Consider the following 18,888-nt stretch of genomic DNA (forward strand, 5'->3'; position numbering starts at 1 on the left):
TGATCTATGATGTTCATATAAACACTATGATTTTCATATAAACCAACAAATTTACAATACATAAATGGAAGATGTGTATCCTAATATGCATTTTTGCAAAATTTGATGTATATAATAGATAATATTAATTGTATATATAAAAGGGACATTATAAAATTATTAAAGAGAACTTATAAATGATAATAGAACTGAATAAATAACGCTTATTAATATTTTGTATTATAATCATGTGAATACGCATATAATATATATATATATATATATATATATATATATATATATATATTTTTTTTTTTTTTCCAAGTATACTACAAAAAAGTGAGTAACAGTATCACTTGGTGTAAGGTAAACTGAATTAATGTGTGTGTGTGTGTGTATGTGTGTGCGCGCGCGTGCGTGCGTGCGGACGGAGAAATTATAATAAATTATAAACATACTAATTAAACATATATTGTGAAAAAACATAATCAATGGCATTCATATCGACGCGATTTCACAATGACATATAATAATGGCAATTTAATACGTGTTTTTGTGCTAATAATATCTATATCATGGATATATCATAATATATCCGTGATATATATACATACGTATACATATATATACTTACAGAATAAAATACAGTTTGATTGTGAGCATTTCATACTTTTAAAGCCTATATCTTCTAGATATCAACTTGAATTCCGTATAATTCGAAAATTATACAAAATAAGTGTCGGGAAACTATAGCACCAATTTATACTTTTTATTTGTGTAGTATATATGCCCACATAAAACACTTTTAATATAATACTCATAGATATGCTTGAGATAGTGTTTCAACCACGGTGAATATTTGATCGAAATGCGGTCGTTTCTCTGGTTCGTATTCCCAACATCGCAGCATCAATCGATAGATCTCTTCGGGTGTACCATCCGGAGCTGGCATTCGATATCCTAATGTAACCATCGATATAAATTGCCAAAATAATTATATTATGGATATAAAAAAATATAGTAATACATATTGATATTGATTATTAATTATTTATCGATTTCTGTTATTTCTCTCACCTGCATCTATTTTCTCACGTGCTTGCGAGTTAGACATACCGCTATATGGATTGCCGCCTTTGGAAAATATTTCCCACATTAAAATTCCATAACTCCACACATCGCAAAGCGATGTATATTTACCTGAAATAGCAGTAAAATGTTAGAACAACAATAAAATGTCTGATATTATCAAGATATTAAGAAAAGTTTACCGAAATTTAAGGCCTCTGGTGCAGTCCATTTAATGGGAATTTGTTTCATACCATCTGAGACTATGTATTCTTCCTCTTCCCTTGACATTCCGAAATCAGAGATTTTGACTATGCATTCGTATCCTAAAAAAATATTGTATTCGATATTATATTTATCGTCGAATTTATCGGGTTAAATCATTTCTGAATTATTTAAATATTATAATTATAATTTTTATTTACCTACGAGGCAATTGCGAGCGGCTAAATCTCTATGAATGCAATACTTAGATTCTAAATAGCTCATACCAGCAGCAGCATCCTTACACATACGCAATTGCTCTCGCTGCGTTATTGTACTGGCATTCTTCCGTAAATGCGTAAGTAACGAACCACCTAAAGTTAGCGCTATTAATATTGGTGGTAGCATATAGATATGTATTACGAATTTTTAATTGTGTTCAATACAATAGCATAATGTTCATATTAACATAATAGTGCTATGTAATAACAATATTGTCAGCTTACCAGGCACGAGTTCCATCACGATCATAATTGGCTGTTTTTGAACACAGATACCAATCAATTTCACTATGTTCGGATGATCATATTGCTTCAATATTCTCCCTTCTTGCAAAAATTTGCGTTTCTGTTCATCCGGCAACGTTATTTTGCACGTTTTCACGGCCACTTCAGTCTTACAGGTCTTCAGTTGCGCCTTATAAACATCCCCAAAATTTCCCTATAATTCACATCGCATTATATCACAATGTATAATTGGCACTGCATCTCGCTAAAATATAGCTATTGTATCAGCTTACTCACTCGACCTATTTTCTCCAAAAGAATGACATCATCGTTATTAAGCTCCCATCGCTCGCGCAAAATTGGCGTTTTAAGAATAGCACCAGATCGACTAGTCACCGGCAAGCCGGATAGCCATTGATGCCTGATTAGTTCTTGAATAGATGGAAATGTGGGCCCTTCAAATCTATAGTGACCCTACAATTAATATACTTTTACATAATTTATTGTTTTTTTCAAAAAAATTCATATATTTATATTTATTTGTTTTTACCTCTGTAGTTTGTACAATAAAATGCTTGTGCCCGTCCCAACAAACCGATAAAACTATCTGACATTCATCGTTTCTCATTGTTTCGCGTACTAAAAAGTCTCCTTCGTTAACAAGTAATCTTACAACTTCTTCTCTTGGTAGCACTCCATGAAACCATTCCTCCTCTATAAGACCGCCATTCCCGTTACTTTTTTGGTTGTTAGTTAAATGAGATGGTACCTACAGATAAGTTTAATTTGCTAAAATAAGTATTAATAAAAAAATATGAGCGATGTAATTGTGTTTGGAATTTTAATCATATGCATATATATTTTTCTACTTGCAACATATTTTTATACATAAATATAAGTGTGCAAAAACATTAGTGTAAAAACATTCATTTACATGCATGAAATTCTCATGTTTTACTAATACAAAAGCATAATAATTTAACTGCACATAATAATATGAATATTATTTATGTGCAGATAATTATATTTACGTTACTAAAAAATATATTCATGCAATACTTTTTATTTATAATCGCTCATGTAAATAGTTTCGAACAATATGTAAAATGTGGTAATAAAACAATTATCTTCATAATTGGGAATTAATCTTTATGATGATAAAAAAAGAAGTATCAAATGGAAAATTTTAATACTAATCTAAGTTTGCATGATAGTATTATTATATAAAAATTCACTACAAAACCAAAATTGAAAGAAATGTGTTATGTTGTTATTTGAAATTTATATTTTATTAGTTTATATTTTAGGCGACACAAAACATATCAAACATTTTATCACTTTATGCAATTCAATGCAGGAAACGTACACGCGAATACTCAGATATCACACAAATAAAATGTAACACATACAACAGGGGGGATATTATTGTCTGCTTTGGCTGTAGGCCCTTCGCTATTTGCCCTAATTAGTCCGTTTTTTGAATCATTAATTGTTGGTAAGGATTTAAAAGGTGATTTTAATATTGTCATAAATCGTTGATTTCTCCTTAATGTGAATAGACCACTGTCTATGATTCTCTTCCTCTGTAAAGTATCAAATCTAACTAATTTCTAATTTTAATGTTCAATGAGAAAGACTAACTAAATCTAATAATATTTTTTTCTGTAATAATTGTATTAAAAATTACAAAATAATTTTCCGACTTTTGGATATTTAGAGAGATCTGATTATGACAAAAATATTCTTAGGGTACTGGTATCAAGAATTGAGTTACAGGAACCTGATACACTTTACATATTATATTTATTATAATAAAATTTAAATTATACTTTACTCACTTTACTAATTGTAGGTGAATCAGTGAAAGAACTTTCTACAGAGAGGTCACAACCCGGAGGTAATTCTTCACAGCCTAATTCATTAAGCGCACTCCTAATGACTTCCACCTGTCTTTGTAATTTTTTCTCCTGACAACGTAATTTCAGTTCTTCTCTTTCCCGAGAATAATCCAAAACTAAAATTCTTGCACAGAATATACAAAAATGCACTTAAATGGATTGATAATTAGAAAAAAAGGAATTTAATGATGATAAAGAAATGGCATTAATATATTATAAAAATTATATGGTTTTTTTTACCTAGAATCGCTATTATTTTCTTGCAAAAATTGAGGACTCTGTCGATTTTGTTGTGTGGTCTTGAGAGAAGCTTCGAGTTCCGTAAGACGACTTCTCAACCAATCTATAGTTAGATTATCTACAGTCAATTTATTTGGCAATAATTTCCCTGAGGTATCATCCACAAGATTCTCATCAAACGTGAATCTGATTGGAGATGCTGGCCTAGTTCTATATAAATATTAGAATATTTTAATGAAGATCTATGAACATTTTAGATATGAAAATAATTATAAAGTCAAATATATACTTATGCTTCCCAATAAAATCTCTATACTCTTCGATAGGCTTAATACTGTCAACTATCTTTTTCACTCGTACATGAATCTCCAAAAATTTCTCTGTTGTAAAATCCGAGTATTTTACAATATCCTGAAGTATTCCTTTCCTGAAAAGAGAATTATTTTAAGTATTATATACAAAAGTAAATAATAATTAATTTTTATAATAAAATCTTTACCTTTTCCATTTCTAATTGTATGCAAATAACAAAATCAAGAAAATATGTTAAAATCTTGCTTGTAAATAATAGAATATTTTGTTAATGTTGCCTCTGTAAAATTGGTATCTCATTTTCAAAAATCAAAAGTTTTATCAACAGTTCTGTTTGCACCCTAAATAGTTTTACAATTCTTGATAGGAAATCAGGATAGTTTCAGAAATAGTTCCGGCAAAAGACCTAAAAAAATCACATCTTGAAAATGAGGTGCCAACTTCCTGTGACACCACAACATGCTGAGAAATGTCATTTAAACTATCTTATAGTTCTCAAAGAGTTCTATGTGAGGTATATACAAAATTGTTGATAAAACTTTCGATTTTTAAAAATGAGGTGCCAAGTTCACAAAGGCGTTAATGTTTTAGTTCATTTTTAATAAAAGACTATTTTTAATACAATATAACTCACCACGAAGTTATAAATTCTTGGTGAATAGCTTGTTGCCGATGAAGCAAACTTGGCAAATAACAGGTTCTTAAATCATGTTCGCATTCTGTCACAGCACCTAGTAATAATACGTATTCATTGTGTGTTAGATGAAGTTTCCTGCATGCCTTTTGATATTTTTCTCTTACTTCATCTAACTTGCGACCACCTCGGCCAGCTAAAAAAGTATTAGTGTATCATTTCTTTATTATATGAATATAACTCTGGAAAAATTTGGGGCAATCTTGAATATAATACTTACACTTGACATAATATTCTTCAAATCGCGACCTCATTAATTTATACATTTCTAAATTCTTTTGATACTCCAGTTTTTTCTTAGTTACATCATCTGTCAACTTAAAAATGATATGCAACATAAGACACAATAAAACAATATTAATCAATAAATTAAAATAAAATGTATAAATAAAAAACCATATCAAAATTTACTCAAATTTCTCTTATTCATATATAATTATTAGAGTCCAAATCTTTTATTTACTTGTTGAAATTGATTAGTCAACCAGGACTGCTCCTCTTGATAAAGCTTTCTGGCCCTTCTCCTTTCTGAGTACAATGTATTCAACTGATCCACAACATTTTCAATATTGTCTGCCTGTTGTTTAATTAATTTAGCTGTCTGATCGATAGAATCCATAATGTCTCTCCAGCTCTGTATAACATGTTTTTCTATAGATACCAGATATCCAGCGACTGATATCAAATTATAAACACACAAATGAATAATTACCTGTACTATGAGACTGCCAGCAAGATCTTCGCTGCGCTCAATTTTCTTCCCTTGGACGATAAGGGAGGAAACAGTGGAAGCGTATTCCCGATCGGACTTGACCTTCATTGCGAGGCATCTTCGCATCGTCTCCAGAAGCTTGATTTCAGCGTCCTGGCGAGCCAGCAGCGCCTCATGCGATGCCTGGCCCTGTAGACTCGTGGAAAAGCCCATTTTTGCGGATGTTGCAAACAAATACGACAATTATCAGCAACGGCGCGGTGCGTTTAACGACGCATTCTTAGCTTTGTCAGAGAATGAGATAGTCCGAATCTGATCAGCGGATATTTTGACATTTAGATTTTTGGGCTCGGCGCTCCCTGGACGACGTGTCCGGGATCATTACATGACCGTCAATAACGACGTGCTACCGTTACACGGCCGCGTCCTCGCGCAGCTATGAGATCAACATTTATATTTATACCAGTCTGCCGAAATCGTGCCGAAAAATTCACCTTTATTAGAACAGCAAAATACCGCCATTGGATACGTCGCACGATGATGTCGATCAAAGAAGTCCGTCGTGATGGACGATAGATTGAGTAGATTCCGCCGTGACTTCGTCGAACGTCAAACCTACATTCGTTCACAACGTGCGACACGACACGTCGAGTCGTGTCAGTCGCGTACATCGAACATCCCGCACCGTTCTCCGATGTTGAATGTCAATACGTGACATTTACATTGACTGAGAAATTTATAAACGCGTGGAAGAGAAAAAATTTTTTATTGTATATATAATAAAATTATATATATAGTAAGGTTTTTTTTTTTTATTTCCTTGGTATAACGATTATTGTGTTTTCAACAAATTTCAAAGTAAAGTTTAACAAATATTTAAATACTCATGAATTAATGAAGCTTAGTTTAACGGTAGCCAAATAAAAATGTCATTTCAGCGCGTTTTGAATTTAATTTTAAACACTACTATATAGATGCGTCACATACTTGCGGCGATTTTCGATCATCCTTTCATTGCGCAAACGCCAAATGGGTATCAGCCTTACTCTCTATGCTACTCCGTACGTCTGTATTCTGTATTGCGAAAAAAACCGAGTGCGGAAAGGGGTTCATCTAGTTCGTTCGAGGGCATCTTCCATTCGATATCGCAACAATGAGAATGCAAGGAGCGTCTTTGGCTAGCTTGAAAAAGTATCCATCTGTGAGATTCGCACATGATTAGCACGCCCGATTATCACACATTTAATATATTTTTTTCTGTCTCTCTCTCTTTTCTCATTTCAGCTTCTACCACTGTACTTCTGTATAGGATTAGGAGGAGCTGGTGCAATCTTTTACACGTTACGTTTAGCACTTCGCAATCCTGACGTTTCCTGGACGAATAAGAAGGAGGCCGAGCCATGGAATGAATATAAAGATAAACGATACAAGGTAACAAAAGTGATAATCATAATTTGTCTCGATTGTAGCAATTTTGGATTTTATGTTGCTCCGAACAAAGCTATTATACACATTCACGTTTATCTTCTCTTTTTTTTACAGTTTTATGCTCCACAAACGGATTACAAAAACCTTAAAAGTCCAGCACCTGAATATTGAGCTGCCACATGTAAACTAGTATTTGTTGTAGGAATAAATTGTTATAAAACACTACCTCTAAGTACCTTATCTCTAAGCTATGTTCTTAAGACAAAGCGATAAGAAAGTAGCAATCTTAAGTTATTTTGGAAAAAGAAGAATTCATTATAATTAAACATTACGTACATTATGTAATATAATTTTAAATGTAGAGAGAAAAGGTTTAATATTTAATAAAATAGTAATCTTTACATATCTCGTATAATTGGTGTTGATGAAGAAAATAAATTTTATTTTGCATATATCTTATTTTAGGAAAATTTTCTCACGTTAACAAAATACACCAATAGAGTATTATTTTATAAATCATTTAATCATTTATTTAAGTCATTTATTTTTTTAAATGCTGTTATGAAAAAAATAGAAACTTTTACATATATATTTTTATATATATAATGTTTTTCTTTTTCTTTCTTCATATATTTTAAATCGATACTAATATTATATTAACTTTATGTCTCATATTTCATTTCGATTTAAAATAAATGTTAATGATTATGACAGATCCATTATGTCTAATCATTTATTCATGTTTCTAAAGAATGAGATTCTAGAAAGAAAGGATAAACGTGTAGAGTTGAAATATCAAAAGGTTGCACTTGCACTTATGTTATGTAAGTATATACAAAGATGTTCATTTATTTTAAGGTTCTTATGCAACCGATATTTACAAAACATTAATTGACGATCGAAATTAACTAGTAAAGACTGATTTTTTTACGAAAAACTTTGACACCGTAGTTAATTTCTAACCTCTCTGTATATGTTTTCTTTCTATTTATTAATTCGCATTTATCTATGGATCAAAATTGCATCATAGTTGCATCTTTGCATAAAATTATAATTTGCAGAGATACAATATTGTTGACGAGAAATAATAAGTAATATATCTGATAACGTTGATATAAAATTAAGAGGAAGGGACAGAAAGCTCTCTCTCTTCCATTATGTAATACATATATTATATATATATGAATATCAAACTTTTTTTATGAGTTTCTATTATCTTTTGCAGCATTTCTGTTATATCGTCGTATAAATATTTATAATGGTCTCAGCATGGGAAGATTTTTATGCAATGCATCCACCTCCTCAGGATTTGAAGGAGAATGAGAATGCTCTAAAGGAATTTACCAAAAAGCATTTAGATGAGGGTAATAAAGTAGTACTAGTGACGGTGAGATTGTAAAATTTAATGTTACTTAGTTAATAACCAATTCGTTGCAATATTTTGTTTCTTGGATATTACAGAGTGGAGGTACAACTGTACCCTTAGAACATAATACAGTGAGATTTGTGGATAACTTTAGTGCAGGCACAAGAGGATCTGTTTCGGCAGAATATTTTTTGGAGCATGGATATACAGTTATTTTTATGTATAGGTAATACAGAGAGATATATTACATATATTTTATATAGTACAAGTGAGTACATGACATAAGCAATATTATATAAAAATCCTTCTTTACGTATTCACAGAGTCAAATCCTTGGAACCATTTTCAAGACATTTCACTGGACAAAAGTTTTTAGACTTGCTTCAAATATCGGATAATAATAATGAGACTCCTGTTATCACAGGTAAGCTATATATAATATATAAAAATCAATCATAGATAATCATATAAACAATTTGATATAATTGATAAACATAGTACATTCATGTTTGCAGTTTCACCAGAATATACACAAAAGGTAGCAATAGTACTGCGAAAATATAGAGAAGCATTTGATCAAAGAAAATTGTTACAACTTACTTTCACGACTCTTCCTGAATATCTCTGGCTGCTCCGATCTGCTTGCCAAATACTAGCACCTCTGGAAAATAGAGCTATTTTATATTTAGCAGCAGCAGTCTCAGATTTTTACATTCCATCTAATGAAATGGTGAAAATATAAACAAATTTATATTTCATGATATTTTTAAATAAAATATATTATACTATTTAATAGTGAATATATTATATTATAAAATAGTGAATTCTTTTTTCAGTCAGTCCATAAAATTCACTCAAGTGGACCACCAACTATATCTCTTCAATTAGTACCAAAAATATTAGCTCCATTAGTCAGTTTATGGGTACCAAAAGCATTTGTAGTCTCTTTTAAATTAGAAACTGATGAAAGCTTGCTAATTTCTAAGGCAAGAAATGCTCTTGACAAATATCACCATAATGTAAGTAATTATTATGAATATATATATTAAGTTTTTTTTTCCTCCAAGATATATTTAAATCTTGATGGAGATTTTTTTCAGCTTGTAATAGCAAACATGTTGCAAAATAGAAAGCAACAAGTGATAATTGTAAGCAAAGAGACTGATTATATTCTATCTCTTACAAATGAGCAATTAAATAATGGTGACGAGATTGAACAATTAATTGTAAATGACATTATTGAAAAGCATACAAAATTTATATGGTCTAAAAAAGTTTAATTAGTTGAACAGTTTTAGCCAAATATTTAAAATATTAGATTTTATATATACATTAAATGCATTTTAAAAAGCTTATAGGTTTTAAAGCTTAAATAAGTTTTGGTAATAATGGGATATTCATATTTAGTATGTACCGTTTATATATACATGCATATATATATTTAGGTGTACAGACTTCAATTCACTTATAAATATGAATATTTTGTATAAATATTTTACATTCACATTTTTGTACAGATTATAACACACATGAGTAAAGATTTAGAACACAATTGATATTTATTAAAACAAGAGACATATCATAATAGATTATCTATTAAAGTAACTATTTAACCATTTTATTGATTGTATAAATTATCTTATTATGGATATTGTTTATTGATTTTTGATGTTTATTGAGTTTATTGATGGACTTGTTTTATATTGTGCTTATATCTAAATTCTATATGTATATATACACATACACATAATTCAGATGAAATAATATATATAATCGCACGAAAAGTTATAATACAATAAAAAAGAAACTTTAATTTTTAAAACTAGCTAGATACATATTTATCTTATCTATCAATTGTTTATCTGTCGATCCGCATTGCGCCAGCACAAATGTAAGAGCCGATGGGTCTTTTTGATCAAATGCTGTTTTTGCTGCTTCGCTCAGCATACTGCACAGAATAGTAATATATCTATTGTTGTATATATATAAAATTTAAATAAAGTACAATTCTTTCATATACTTACTTTAATTTTACTAAATATTTCACTTTGAGATCATCTTTAACTCTGACCAAGTATTTTCTTGCTTCTAATTTTTCATTATACTTAAGACATTCGTCTATAAATGGCTGCAAATGAGTTAACATAGTTTATTACAATTTATAAATAAATAAATGTATAGAATTATATAAAAATAATACAAGCTTGTAATATTTATATACTTATATACTATATATCTATATTACCTCATAGCCAATGGGAGACTTTTTACTTTTAGAGAATTTTTCCAAATCACTCCACAGACCTTGTTCTGCTAAACATTGTATCTTTAACCACCAATATCTGTTAAAATATATTACTTAATATAAAGAAAAAAACCAAAAAACCTTAAAATTATAAAAGTTGATATACCTCCGATCTGGTATTTTATATTCTGATCGTAATTTATCGGCCAATTTTAACTCATTACGCAATAATAATACTTTTACAGTATCGTGTAAAGGTTTTCCAACGATTGATTCATGTAGCGTATCCTCTAAAGATCTTTGATACTTCAATAGCTTTATCTGTTCTTCTGTTAGTGATGCATTGGTGTCATTACGAGCCAATCTAAAATTTTCTTGTGCAGACTGCAGCAATGCATCTTTCGACATGGTATTCTAAAAATTTATTCCGTATATTTTTATTTATTCAATTATTTATTCAATTTAAAAAAGATTGTAAAAAAATATAAATATGTAAAAATACAAGAAATTTACTAACCTTTCGTTGATAACTTTCAGTGATAAACCATACTGCTTGTGAATGAAAGTCATCATACTGATTATAAATATCGCGTAATGTCTCTCTATTATGACTTTGACAATACTTAATATATAATGCCATTGCTAGAGGACAATGCATTATAGACATCTGCATGACAGATCAATTATAAGTGTGAATCTTAGGTATTTGTACTTAAAGCAATTTATTGCTTACTTGGAAATCTCCTAGAGTCATATTTTCTCTAAGATGAAGAATGACAGTATAGACTAAATCCGTGTTACCACTCTCTACAGCTTTGTGTAGAGCGGCTCGCTCTTCGCCGAGCGTCAATAGCAAAGGTACTTGTTGATGCGCACGCGGTTCATAGTCGATTAACTGAAATATATACAAATGGAATTAATTGTAATGTGAAAAAATATATAATGCTTTATATATTTATAGAAATTAGTATATTTACTTTAATAGCCAATTGTTTTCGCCCGCAATCTGCTGCCCTCTTCGCAATTTCGCTATACGAAACACCAGGGGCATATCCTAATTTATCGGCTATTTCTTCTGCTATTTGTTCTTTATCTAATTGCGTTTGTTTTACCTATATAAAATAATATATGTATATTTCTTGAAATATTTTAAATATTTTACCATTTATCACATTTATTTCACCTTGTAGCAAGCCCAATGTGCCAGTATTCTACTTTCCCCATCAATCTCAGGTAATTGCAAATGGCGCGCTATTTGTATACTTAAATAATAATGTCTTCGAACTACTAATCTGTCTAGTAACACTTGATTTGTAAGAACATTATATCTGATATAAATAAGGATTTCTAAAGGTTTTAAACATCACAAAAGAATATGAGAAGAATTTTGCACAACATGTATGTCGATTGAACACGAGATACAAAAGGATACTGTGTATATGTTAGTGGAATGCCTACAGCAGGATGTCTCACTGCATTCAAGACTCTTAAAGTCCTGCACATTTGAACATAATATTCCGGATCCATTTTTTTGCTGAACCCTTTTCCAAACTTGGCAGCCTGAGAAGATTGATAATTATTATTTATTATTAATTATTAATTTCAATGCTCTGATAAAAGGTATGTTTATTACAATAGTATGTTATGCAAACTTACACGCATCAAAATCTTTTGTGTTTCAAAATCGAACTCATGACTCGCTCCGTCGATACACGCTTTTATTGCCGAGTCCAGTTTATCTTTTACCAGATCTATGTAACTATCAGCCTTATGACTCTTTTTCTGAAACTGCTTAGAAGCTTCAAGGAGATATGAAGCAGGATCCGTCGAGTTGATTCTAAATATTCTTTGTACGACGTTCGGTACTTTTTGTATCATTTCATGGGAGCAGCTTGAAAGTACACGTACTCCGTCGATCTCTGTAACCAAGTGCACTGGACCGTCATAATTGTACACTATAGTCTCAGCTGTACGTCCTACCACCATTATTGCACTGTCCCAGCTGCATACCACGGCTTCTGTACCACACCTGTACGAAAATATTTATAAAATTCTAATATATCATCTCTAATAGCTCCTTGACAATTAATTTCTGTCAACAATCTAATTATATGATTGCCTTTATTCTTACCAGGCTATGTTTGTCAAGGATTCTTTCATATTTGTATAACATTCACAATATTTCTCTGAAATCTATTGAACCAATATACAAGTGTCCAGTGTCTGCATACAGTGCAATGTGCCGATAATTGCCAGATACAGCCATTGCTACCACATTGTTGATCTTATTGCTGAAGAGATTGTTCTAAAAGTGCAATAAAGCTTGCATCGAATATTCTCATTTAAAATGTACTTAATTAAGAAATATACTAACAAAACGATATTATAAATTATATAATATTAATATATAAATACTTACAAATGGAAATGTGTTCTGATGGGACTGACAAATTACAAATATTCCCTCTTTATTTGATAAAATCACCTCTGTTTCTCTATCGCAATGTACCATGCACCAACAATCAATTGGTCCACCATATCCTAAAAGTAATAGTCACAATAATAACAATAACTCAGGAAATATACAGATATATTATTATTATATTATACTTGCTTGGCATATCAGTAATTGGCCGAACTTTAGGCTCAGATACATTGTTCACCAAAAATATGCGATTAGTGGATGTCAAAACAGCTATCCCAGTGCTATTAGATGTTGCAAAAAATTTTGCATCAATAACTTTAGTATCCTTAGCTGCCTTAAATAATAAGAAAATTAATGCATATAGAGAGGTTCCATTGATAATAGAAAGATTTATGTTGTAGTTGACTTACATTTCCCATGCTAAAAGTATGTTGATAAGTTCCAAACATGTCATATATCAAAACCATGCCATCCTCTTGTACACATAATAATTCTTCCTGTTGAGACCATCCAAATGATATTAATTGTCCACTGCTCCACTGAAAAAATATTAAATAAAGATATTATTTGCAGATACTTGACTTTATAAAAATTTGGAATTATTTAACAAGTAATAATTTATGTTTTAGTTGCAAATCAATGCTTGATAAATACTTCTTTGGAAAGTGTCTTTGCATTAAAGTTATCTTACTTGCAATCTGGCTGTCAATTTTCCTGACGCTGTGTACAGCAATATTAAAGGCTTGCTAGCTCCTTGAACTTTGACAAGCTTTTTAGGATTTCTTGTTATAGCGATGGAACCTCCATAAGGAGCTGCTACTAATAAATTATTAATAGAAATTTCCTGCTGGAAGGATATCGGGTACAGTTCAAATTTGCTGCAATTGTAAAATGTTAATACTTATTAATATTTGCACATTGTATAATTTCATAATTTTTTTTTCATTGGTACATACTTGTGTACATATATCTATTATAAGAAGAATATAAATTTCAGATATTTACCGAAAGTATACATCTCGTCCTAAAGGAAACCAATCAGCAGTTAACATAGCCGACATTTTTTTGGAATGATATTATAATCGATGCGATTTATGAAATAATTATTATAAACCACGTATAAACCACGTTTGATAAATTACATGTTTTGACAGATTATACACTGATTGTAGACGTCCATTTTTAATTTTACAAGGCATGCGCATTAAAACTTTTGCACATACCTTAATTTCACGATTACGCATGCGTGAAAAAAAACGTCTTTCAAAACAACAGGTTAGCACAAAGAAAAAAATGGAGTAGTGTCAGTAGTGATCAGTAGTCAATAGTGTCATGATGTTCGAGTAAAATCATCTTGTAGTGTTTTTTATTTCAAAAGGAATATCGAAAAAGAGAAGAAAACCATGGAAGAAAGAAATTGCGAGCATCATTTTCATTATGTCACTAATATATTTCCAGCTATCCATGTCGATTCCGACACTGTGGACACAGCACCCAACACTCGCATAAACAAACTGGATATTTTCCTTCTGGCTTCTTCCATATTTATGCATATTGTAGATATGTGTTTTGATTATAACATTGCTATTCAATACTTATTGAATGGCAAAATGACGTATTTCACTTGGACAATTTGCCTTATCCTGATTCCGTCTCTGATAAATGTTATAGTCAGTAAAAGGATGCAACATCAAGATAAAGAAGTGAAGTAGATTATATTTTTTTAATCAGGCTTATTCCAGCTAATTGAATTATATTAATCATATTATATGTTATATATAATTTTTACGAAAATATAATTTCGTCTGATTAGAATAATATGTTCCTTAATATAGAGGATTTCTGGCATGGATCCACTAGATGATCATAAAATAACGCGTTTAATGGTCAAAAATAAATTATATTTCGTGATTGCTGTTCTCTTGCAATTAGCACCAGTTGTACATTATTGGGAAACTTTAAAATATGCGTTAAAAGCACATAAATGTGATAAATCTGGAGACCGTATTGGTGAAAGACGATATTATATGAAGATGCTCAAAGAAGATCAAGATGTTGCATTGCTAAGGGTATTTGAATGTTTCCTGGAAGCTGCGCCGCAACAAATTCTGCAACTCACTCTAATATTAAAGCATTATGATAATAGGATTAACCTTGAATGTACTTATATATTATCGTGAATATGTTTTAATATTTGTTTTCTATAAATCTCAAAGTATAGAGCAATGTTTACTATACAGAAAAAAAATTTTTGCCAAAGATATTTTTAATGTTATTATTTCCAAGTTTATTGCCATTTATGTAGCTTCTTGTGTAAATTGACATGGAATCAGACATTTTGCTATTACAGAAAATGTCAAAACAATTTTTAAATATCTTATATAAATACTTACGTATGTATGCATATATTTTTTAAATAATTCTCTTGATTTATTTTTATATTATTTTCCAGTTGTACATCAAATAGGTAGTATCATCAGTTCACTTGTGAGCATGGGTTGGGCAATGGCTAGTTACCATCGTAGCATTCGATTAGCTCAACAAGATAAATCGAATATTGGTGTTATAGGAATTATTTTACAATTTTTATGGCACTTTTGCATTACAGGTATATTCAATAATTAATATACAAAATTGAATATTTTGCCACATTGTAAAAATAATAAAAAAATTCATGGAGATTATCATCATGATTATAGTGGCAAGGATCTTATCACTCAGTGTCATTGCAAGCATCTGGCCTATATATACCATAATTTGTTGCATAATACATTGGATAAGTATGACAATATGGATTTTGATTGAATCTCAAGGAATATTAGAATTTTGTCGAACTTACAGTCATCCACCACATATGCAGCCTGCATTTAAAGAACGCATTTATTCTATATTATTTGCCTCAGTTATTGGCATAGTTCATATTTTCATATATCTCAATGCTGTGAATGGCAATACATTTTGGAAACATATGTTTTTCTACATATTGTGCTTTCTGGAAAATATTATATCAAATTTGTTGTGGCAATATACTTCTCCTCCTACAGTTATAGATGCTTGGTACTTTAATGTATTCTTTATTATTTGTATCGTCTCGTTTTTCCTGGGAATTGCAGCAATGGTTCTCTACTATACTGTTTTTCATCCCTCAAAAAAGAATCATACTTCAAATAGATCAATTCAAGCACTGTAACTTTAGATATATATTTTATTTAAAAGAGACAGAAGAGATGAGCTATACAATATGTAATCAATCCTGCATTATAATTTTTTTAAGATTTTATGATAATATAAAGAATATGAATGAAATGAATCTCACTATTATATATAATCAATATATAATATTATATATATTTTTTTATAGAAGTCTGTCTATAATAGTTTCATTGTATAGCTCAATTTTCAAAGATTTTGCAAAATAAATGAACAAAACCATTTTAATTATACTTCCAAATATCTTTAAAATATAATTTTAAAAAGACTGTGCACACAGAACTATTTGTGTAAGATTGCATATATATAATTGACAGGGGCCAAACTACATATAATTTTTTATATTGATATTTTGATAGAAATTTTTTTGTTTAAGAGATATAACATTTCTTGTAAAGAAATATAACATTTCTTAGGAATATTTAAATAAAGCATATGAACTCTGAATACTGTATTATATAATCTAATTTATGTATAAGATCTATTTATGTGATATTATTTAATAATGTTAATACTCAAGAATGTATGCTCTCAGAATATTTCAATAATAGATTAACAGAATAAATGGAAAACAAAAATAAATATTTGATATTATTTTACTTATATAAACATATTTTCTCTTTTAAATAAGAATTATATTAGAGTTTATTGTGTAATTGAAATAACTGAAACAATCTTACACTGTATGTATGTTTACTTATTCATAAATATCGGAATTTATATATCTTTTATATTTCTAGTCAATAAGTAATTTTGCTACATTAATCCATATATATTTTATATTTTTGTAACATTAAATTATAAAATATAAATAGAAGTAAATAAAAACGAACATTTCCAATCCAACTTCTGATCTTTTGAAATATTACCTTCCAGTATTTATTATAATATTAAATAAAGTAATAAAAATGTACATACATTTTTTCTCACTCATTGATTCAGAACAATTTTATTAATGTTTAATTTTTAATTGATTTTTTTCCTCATTCGGCCATTTCTTTATACTGTAATGTCCTTAATACTTTTACACAAAGTATATTATCAATAATAAAAACATGAATTTAGTATTAAAATTGAATCATAAAATATAAAAAGATTTCGTGATATTATGTATACTATTATGTATGATATTATAGTATACAATGATAAGAGAAACATACATTTATAATGTGTTAAACAATATTGTGTTAAACAATATAAAGATAAATATATTACAAAAAATTATTATAACATTTATTCATAATTTATCAAATTGAAAATAATATAAAATATTATCAAAGGAGAAAATACTATTTGAAAGTTCTTAAAGCTCATAATTTGTTAAATTAGAAATTAAGGTTGTAACTTATATAATATTGAAATTTTATTCTTTCATTTTCTAATTGAATAGATATTAAAATCCATTATAGCATACAGAATAAATTAATAACCAAAGAAATAAATCTTGACTTTAAAATATACTTTTGTTTCTTTTAAACATCAATCAACTGGATTTTGTACTACTATTAATATAAATTCCTTATCTGGTGCGACCATAATTTCATGTTTTTTGCTACGTATACGCAAGAAAGTTAAATCATTTGTTGGGTCCAAGTCACGTACAACAGAACGAGCTTTATCTGACAGTTGACTTATCAAACCTGCGTATTGAACCGTTGTTGTGTTATCTAATGTTGACTTTATTGGAATACCTAAAATAGATATATAATTTTATGAAACTTTTTTTATAATAATAAATAAACTACATCAATTCTCTCATATAATACCTTCTGCATTCACCACTATGGTTCCAACTACGCCTTTATGAGACTGAATTCGTTTCATAGTTTCTTCAACTTCTTGCGCCTTAAAAATATATATTTCAATAAAAATTTTATCCAAAGTTATATATAAATATAAGGAATTTTACACGTACCATTTTTTAATGCAAAATAATCTTGAAATTTTCTGTGGAGAATGGTGCAATATAAAGATTGCAATATATAATATAAATTGCAATAAACTGCTAAGCTGCAGAATCTCACACACCTATATTATAAATTGCAAATTTATGTAATCTCTTTTTTTTATGGTTTCTTTTGCGATACAGTATCACTCTTTTTATTACACACTGTTATATGCACATACACAAATTAATGTATTTATTTTATAAATATATCAAATATGCCTTCTATGGATATAACATGGCAACGCAATGGAATAACCAATATCATTTCTCTTTCTCTTTCTTTCCCTTGCGCCTTCGAATCGTCGCATCTCTACTTTCCGCTTGAAGTGAGCTCCAAATATGATATCACTAACTTATATGACTATGTTCAGGGTGCATTCCGTTTGACATTTAAAACGTTTAGTGGACCAATCTGGGGGAAAAACTTTCGAAGCGAAAATAACGTCAAATGGAATACAACTTCGATTGACAGATTTTCTATTTTAAAAACACATCGCTCCTGACATTTTATTTCTTTTCTTATAGTATCGCGGAACAATTTTAACTTTCAATCTTGTTTTATTTATCAAAAGATTTTGAATGAATACACTTATTCGAAATTTACAATGAAGCCGTTATTTTAAATATTTAATCCTGCTTCTGCTTTATAATCA

At 29.4% G+C, this 18,888-nt stretch overlaps 6 protein-coding genes across 9 annotated transcripts; 3 read left to right on the plus strand and 3 right to left on the minus strand.

Moving 5' to 3' along the window:
• Positions 1–197: 197 nt before the first annotated feature.
• Positions 198–6,364, minus strand: LOC126850869 (tyrosine-protein kinase Fer). Of its 3 annotated transcripts, none has more exons than XM_050594276.1 (16): positions 6,108–6,364; positions 5,614–5,802; positions 5,365–5,535; positions 5,122–5,218; positions 4,842–5,037; positions 4,185–4,322; positions 3,896–4,105; positions 3,596–3,779; positions 3,167–3,340; positions 2,308–2,526; positions 2,055–2,231; positions 1,758–1,971; positions 1,473–1,625; positions 1,251–1,373; positions 1,057–1,179; positions 198–939 (listed from the first exon to the last, which is right to left on the minus strand). In XM_050594276.1, exons 1-16 carry the CDS (start codon positions 6,282–6,284, stop codon positions 797–799), a joined length of 2,688 nt encoding a protein of 895 aa, XP_050450233.1. In that variant the 5' UTR covers positions 6,285–6,364; the 3' UTR covers positions 198–796. The 3 variants fall into 3 exon arrangements, with proteins under 3 accessions (XP_050450233.1, XP_050450234.1, XP_050450235.1); XM_050594277.1 differs by having other exon boundaries at positions 5,614–6,049; positions 6,108–6,225; XM_050594278.1 differs by lacking the exon at positions 3,167–3,340 and having other exon boundaries at positions 6,108–6,361.
• A 282-nt stretch (positions 6,365–6,646) lies between these two features.
• LOC126850887 (cytochrome c oxidase subunit NDUFA4) lies at positions 6,647–7,442 on the plus strand. Its single transcript, XM_050594310.1, has 3 exons — positions 6,647–6,814; positions 6,898–7,044; positions 7,156–7,442. The coding sequence occupies exons 1-3, from the start codon at positions 6,767–6,769 to the stop codon at positions 7,210–7,212; spliced, it is 252 nt and encodes an 83-aa protein (XP_050450267.1). The 5' UTR covers positions 6,647–6,766; the 3' UTR covers positions 7,213–7,442.
• Positions 7,443–7,738: 296 nt separating this feature from the next.
• LOC126850880 (phosphopantothenate--cysteine ligase) lies at positions 7,739–9,789 on the plus strand. Of its 2 annotated transcripts, none has more exons than XM_050594294.1 (7): positions 7,739–7,865; positions 8,267–8,428; positions 8,503–8,633; positions 8,731–8,831; positions 8,923–9,137; positions 9,244–9,426; positions 9,508–9,789. In XM_050594294.1, the coding sequence occupies exons 2-7, from the start codon at positions 8,300–8,302 to the stop codon at positions 9,685–9,687; spliced, it is 939 nt and encodes a 312-aa protein (XP_050450251.1). In that variant the 5' UTR covers positions 7,739–7,865; positions 8,267–8,299; the 3' UTR covers positions 9,688–9,789. The 2 variants fall into 2 exon arrangements, with proteins under 2 accessions (XP_050450251.1, XP_050450252.1); XM_050594295.1 differs by lacking the exon at positions 7,739–7,865 and adding an exon at positions 8,002–8,132.
• A 152-nt stretch (positions 9,790–9,941) lies between these two features.
• Positions 9,942–14,256, minus strand: LOC126850871 (vacuolar protein sorting-associated protein 16 homolog). The gene is given in 17 exon segments (XM_050594280.1): positions 9,942–10,355; positions 10,432–10,535; positions 10,653–10,749; positions 10,819–11,066; positions 11,170–11,319; positions 11,386–11,547; positions 11,630–11,764; positions 11,836–11,980; positions 12,085–12,212; positions 12,309–12,681; positions 12,784–12,843; positions 12,845–12,957; positions 13,072–13,193; positions 13,267–13,411; positions 13,488–13,616; positions 13,769–13,955; positions 14,083–14,256. Coding segments are annotated over 17 exon segments (2,493 nt in total). The 5' UTR covers positions 14,139–14,256; the 3' UTR covers positions 9,942–10,216.
• Positions 14,257–14,333: 77 nt separating this feature from the next.
• Positions 14,334–16,996, plus strand: LOC126850878 (XK-related protein 6-like). The gene is made up of 4 exons (XM_050594291.1): positions 14,334–14,780; positions 14,913–15,237; positions 15,530–15,685; positions 15,777–16,996. Exons 1-4 carry the CDS (start codon positions 14,481–14,483, stop codon positions 16,265–16,267), a joined length of 1,272 nt encoding a protein of 423 aa, XP_050450248.1. The 5' UTR covers positions 14,334–14,480; the 3' UTR covers positions 16,268–16,996.
• Positions 16,997–17,121: 125 nt separating this feature from the next.
• On the minus strand, positions 17,122–18,569 carry LOC126850886 (dynein light chain roadblock-type 2). Its single transcript, XM_050594309.1, has 3 exons — positions 18,203–18,569; positions 18,054–18,132; positions 17,122–17,978 (listed from the first exon to the last, which is right to left on the minus strand). The coding sequence occupies exons 1-3, from the start codon at positions 18,203–18,205 to the stop codon at positions 17,767–17,769; spliced, it is 294 nt and encodes a 97-aa protein (XP_050450266.1). The 5' UTR covers positions 18,206–18,569; the 3' UTR covers positions 17,122–17,766.
• Positions 18,570–18,888: the final 319 nt, after the last annotated feature.

The sequence above is a fragment of the Cataglyphis hispanica genome, chromosome 7 (assembly GCF_021464435.1).
Source record: "Cataglyphis hispanica isolate Lineage 1 chromosome 7, ULB_Chis1_1.0, whole genome shotgun sequence".
In the NCBI taxonomy this organism is placed as follows: domain Eukaryota; kingdom Metazoa; phylum Arthropoda; class Insecta; order Hymenoptera; family Formicidae; genus Cataglyphis; species Cataglyphis hispanica.

What these genes read in the sequence shown, in the direction of transcription:
- LOC126850880 (XM_050594294.1), top strand. Translation starts at nt 8,300, where the DNA reads ATGGTCTCAGCATGGGAAGATTTTTATGCAATGCATCCACCTCCTCAG. An exon ending in TGAGACTCCTGTTATCACAG is followed by an intron (nt 8,832 to 8,922) that starts GTAAGCTATATA and finishes TCATGTTTGCAG; the next exon opens with TTTCACCAGAATATACACAA. An exon ending in ACATTCCATCTAATGAAATG is followed by an intron (nt 9,138 to 9,243) that starts GTGAAAATATAA and finishes TTCTTTTTTCAG; the next exon opens with TCAGTCCATAAAATTCACTC.
- LOC126850886 (XM_050594309.1), bottom strand. An exon ending in CATAGTGGTGAATGCAGAAG is followed by an intron (nt 17,979 to 18,053) that starts GTATTATATGAG and finishes TATCTATTTTAG; the next exon opens with GTATTCCAATAAAGTCAACA.
- LOC126850878 (XM_050594291.1), top strand. Translation starts at nt 14,481, where the DNA reads ATGGAAGAAAGAAATTGCGAGCATCATTTTCATTATGTCACTAATATA. An exon ending in TAATAGGATTAACCTTGAAT is followed by an intron (nt 15,238 to 15,529) that starts GTACTTATATAT and finishes ATTATTTTCCAG; the next exon opens with TTGTACATCAAATAGGTAGT. An exon ending in ATGGCACTTTTGCATTACAG is followed by an intron (nt 15,686 to 15,776) that starts GTATATTCAATA and finishes TCATGATTATAG; the next exon opens with TGGCAAGGATCTTATCACTC.
- LOC126850887 (XM_050594310.1), top strand. Translation starts at nt 6,767, where the DNA reads ATGAGAATGCAAGGAGCGTCTTTGGCTAGCTTGAAAAAGTATCCATCT. An exon ending in GCTTGAAAAAGTATCCATCT is followed by an intron (nt 6,815 to 6,897) that starts GTGAGATTCGCA and finishes TTCTCATTTCAG; the next exon opens with CTTCTACCACTGTACTTCTG. An exon ending in ATAAAGATAAACGATACAAG is followed by an intron (nt 7,045 to 7,155) that starts GTAACAAAAGTG and finishes TTTTTTTTACAG; the next exon opens with TTTTATGCTCCACAAACGGA.
- LOC126850869 (XM_050594276.1), bottom strand. Translation starts at nt 6,284, where the DNA reads ATGTACGCGACTGACACGACTCGACGTGTCGTGTCGCACGTTGTGAAC. An exon ending in CTGGCAGTCTCATAGTACAG is followed by an intron (nt 5,536 to 5,613) that starts GTAATTATTCAT and finishes CATGTTATACAG; the next exon opens with AGCTGGAGAGACATTATGGA. An exon ending in ACCAGAGGCCTTAAATTTCG is followed by an intron (nt 1,180 to 1,250) that starts GTAAACTTTTCT and finishes CTGCTATTTCAG; the next exon opens with GTAAATATACATCGCTTTGC.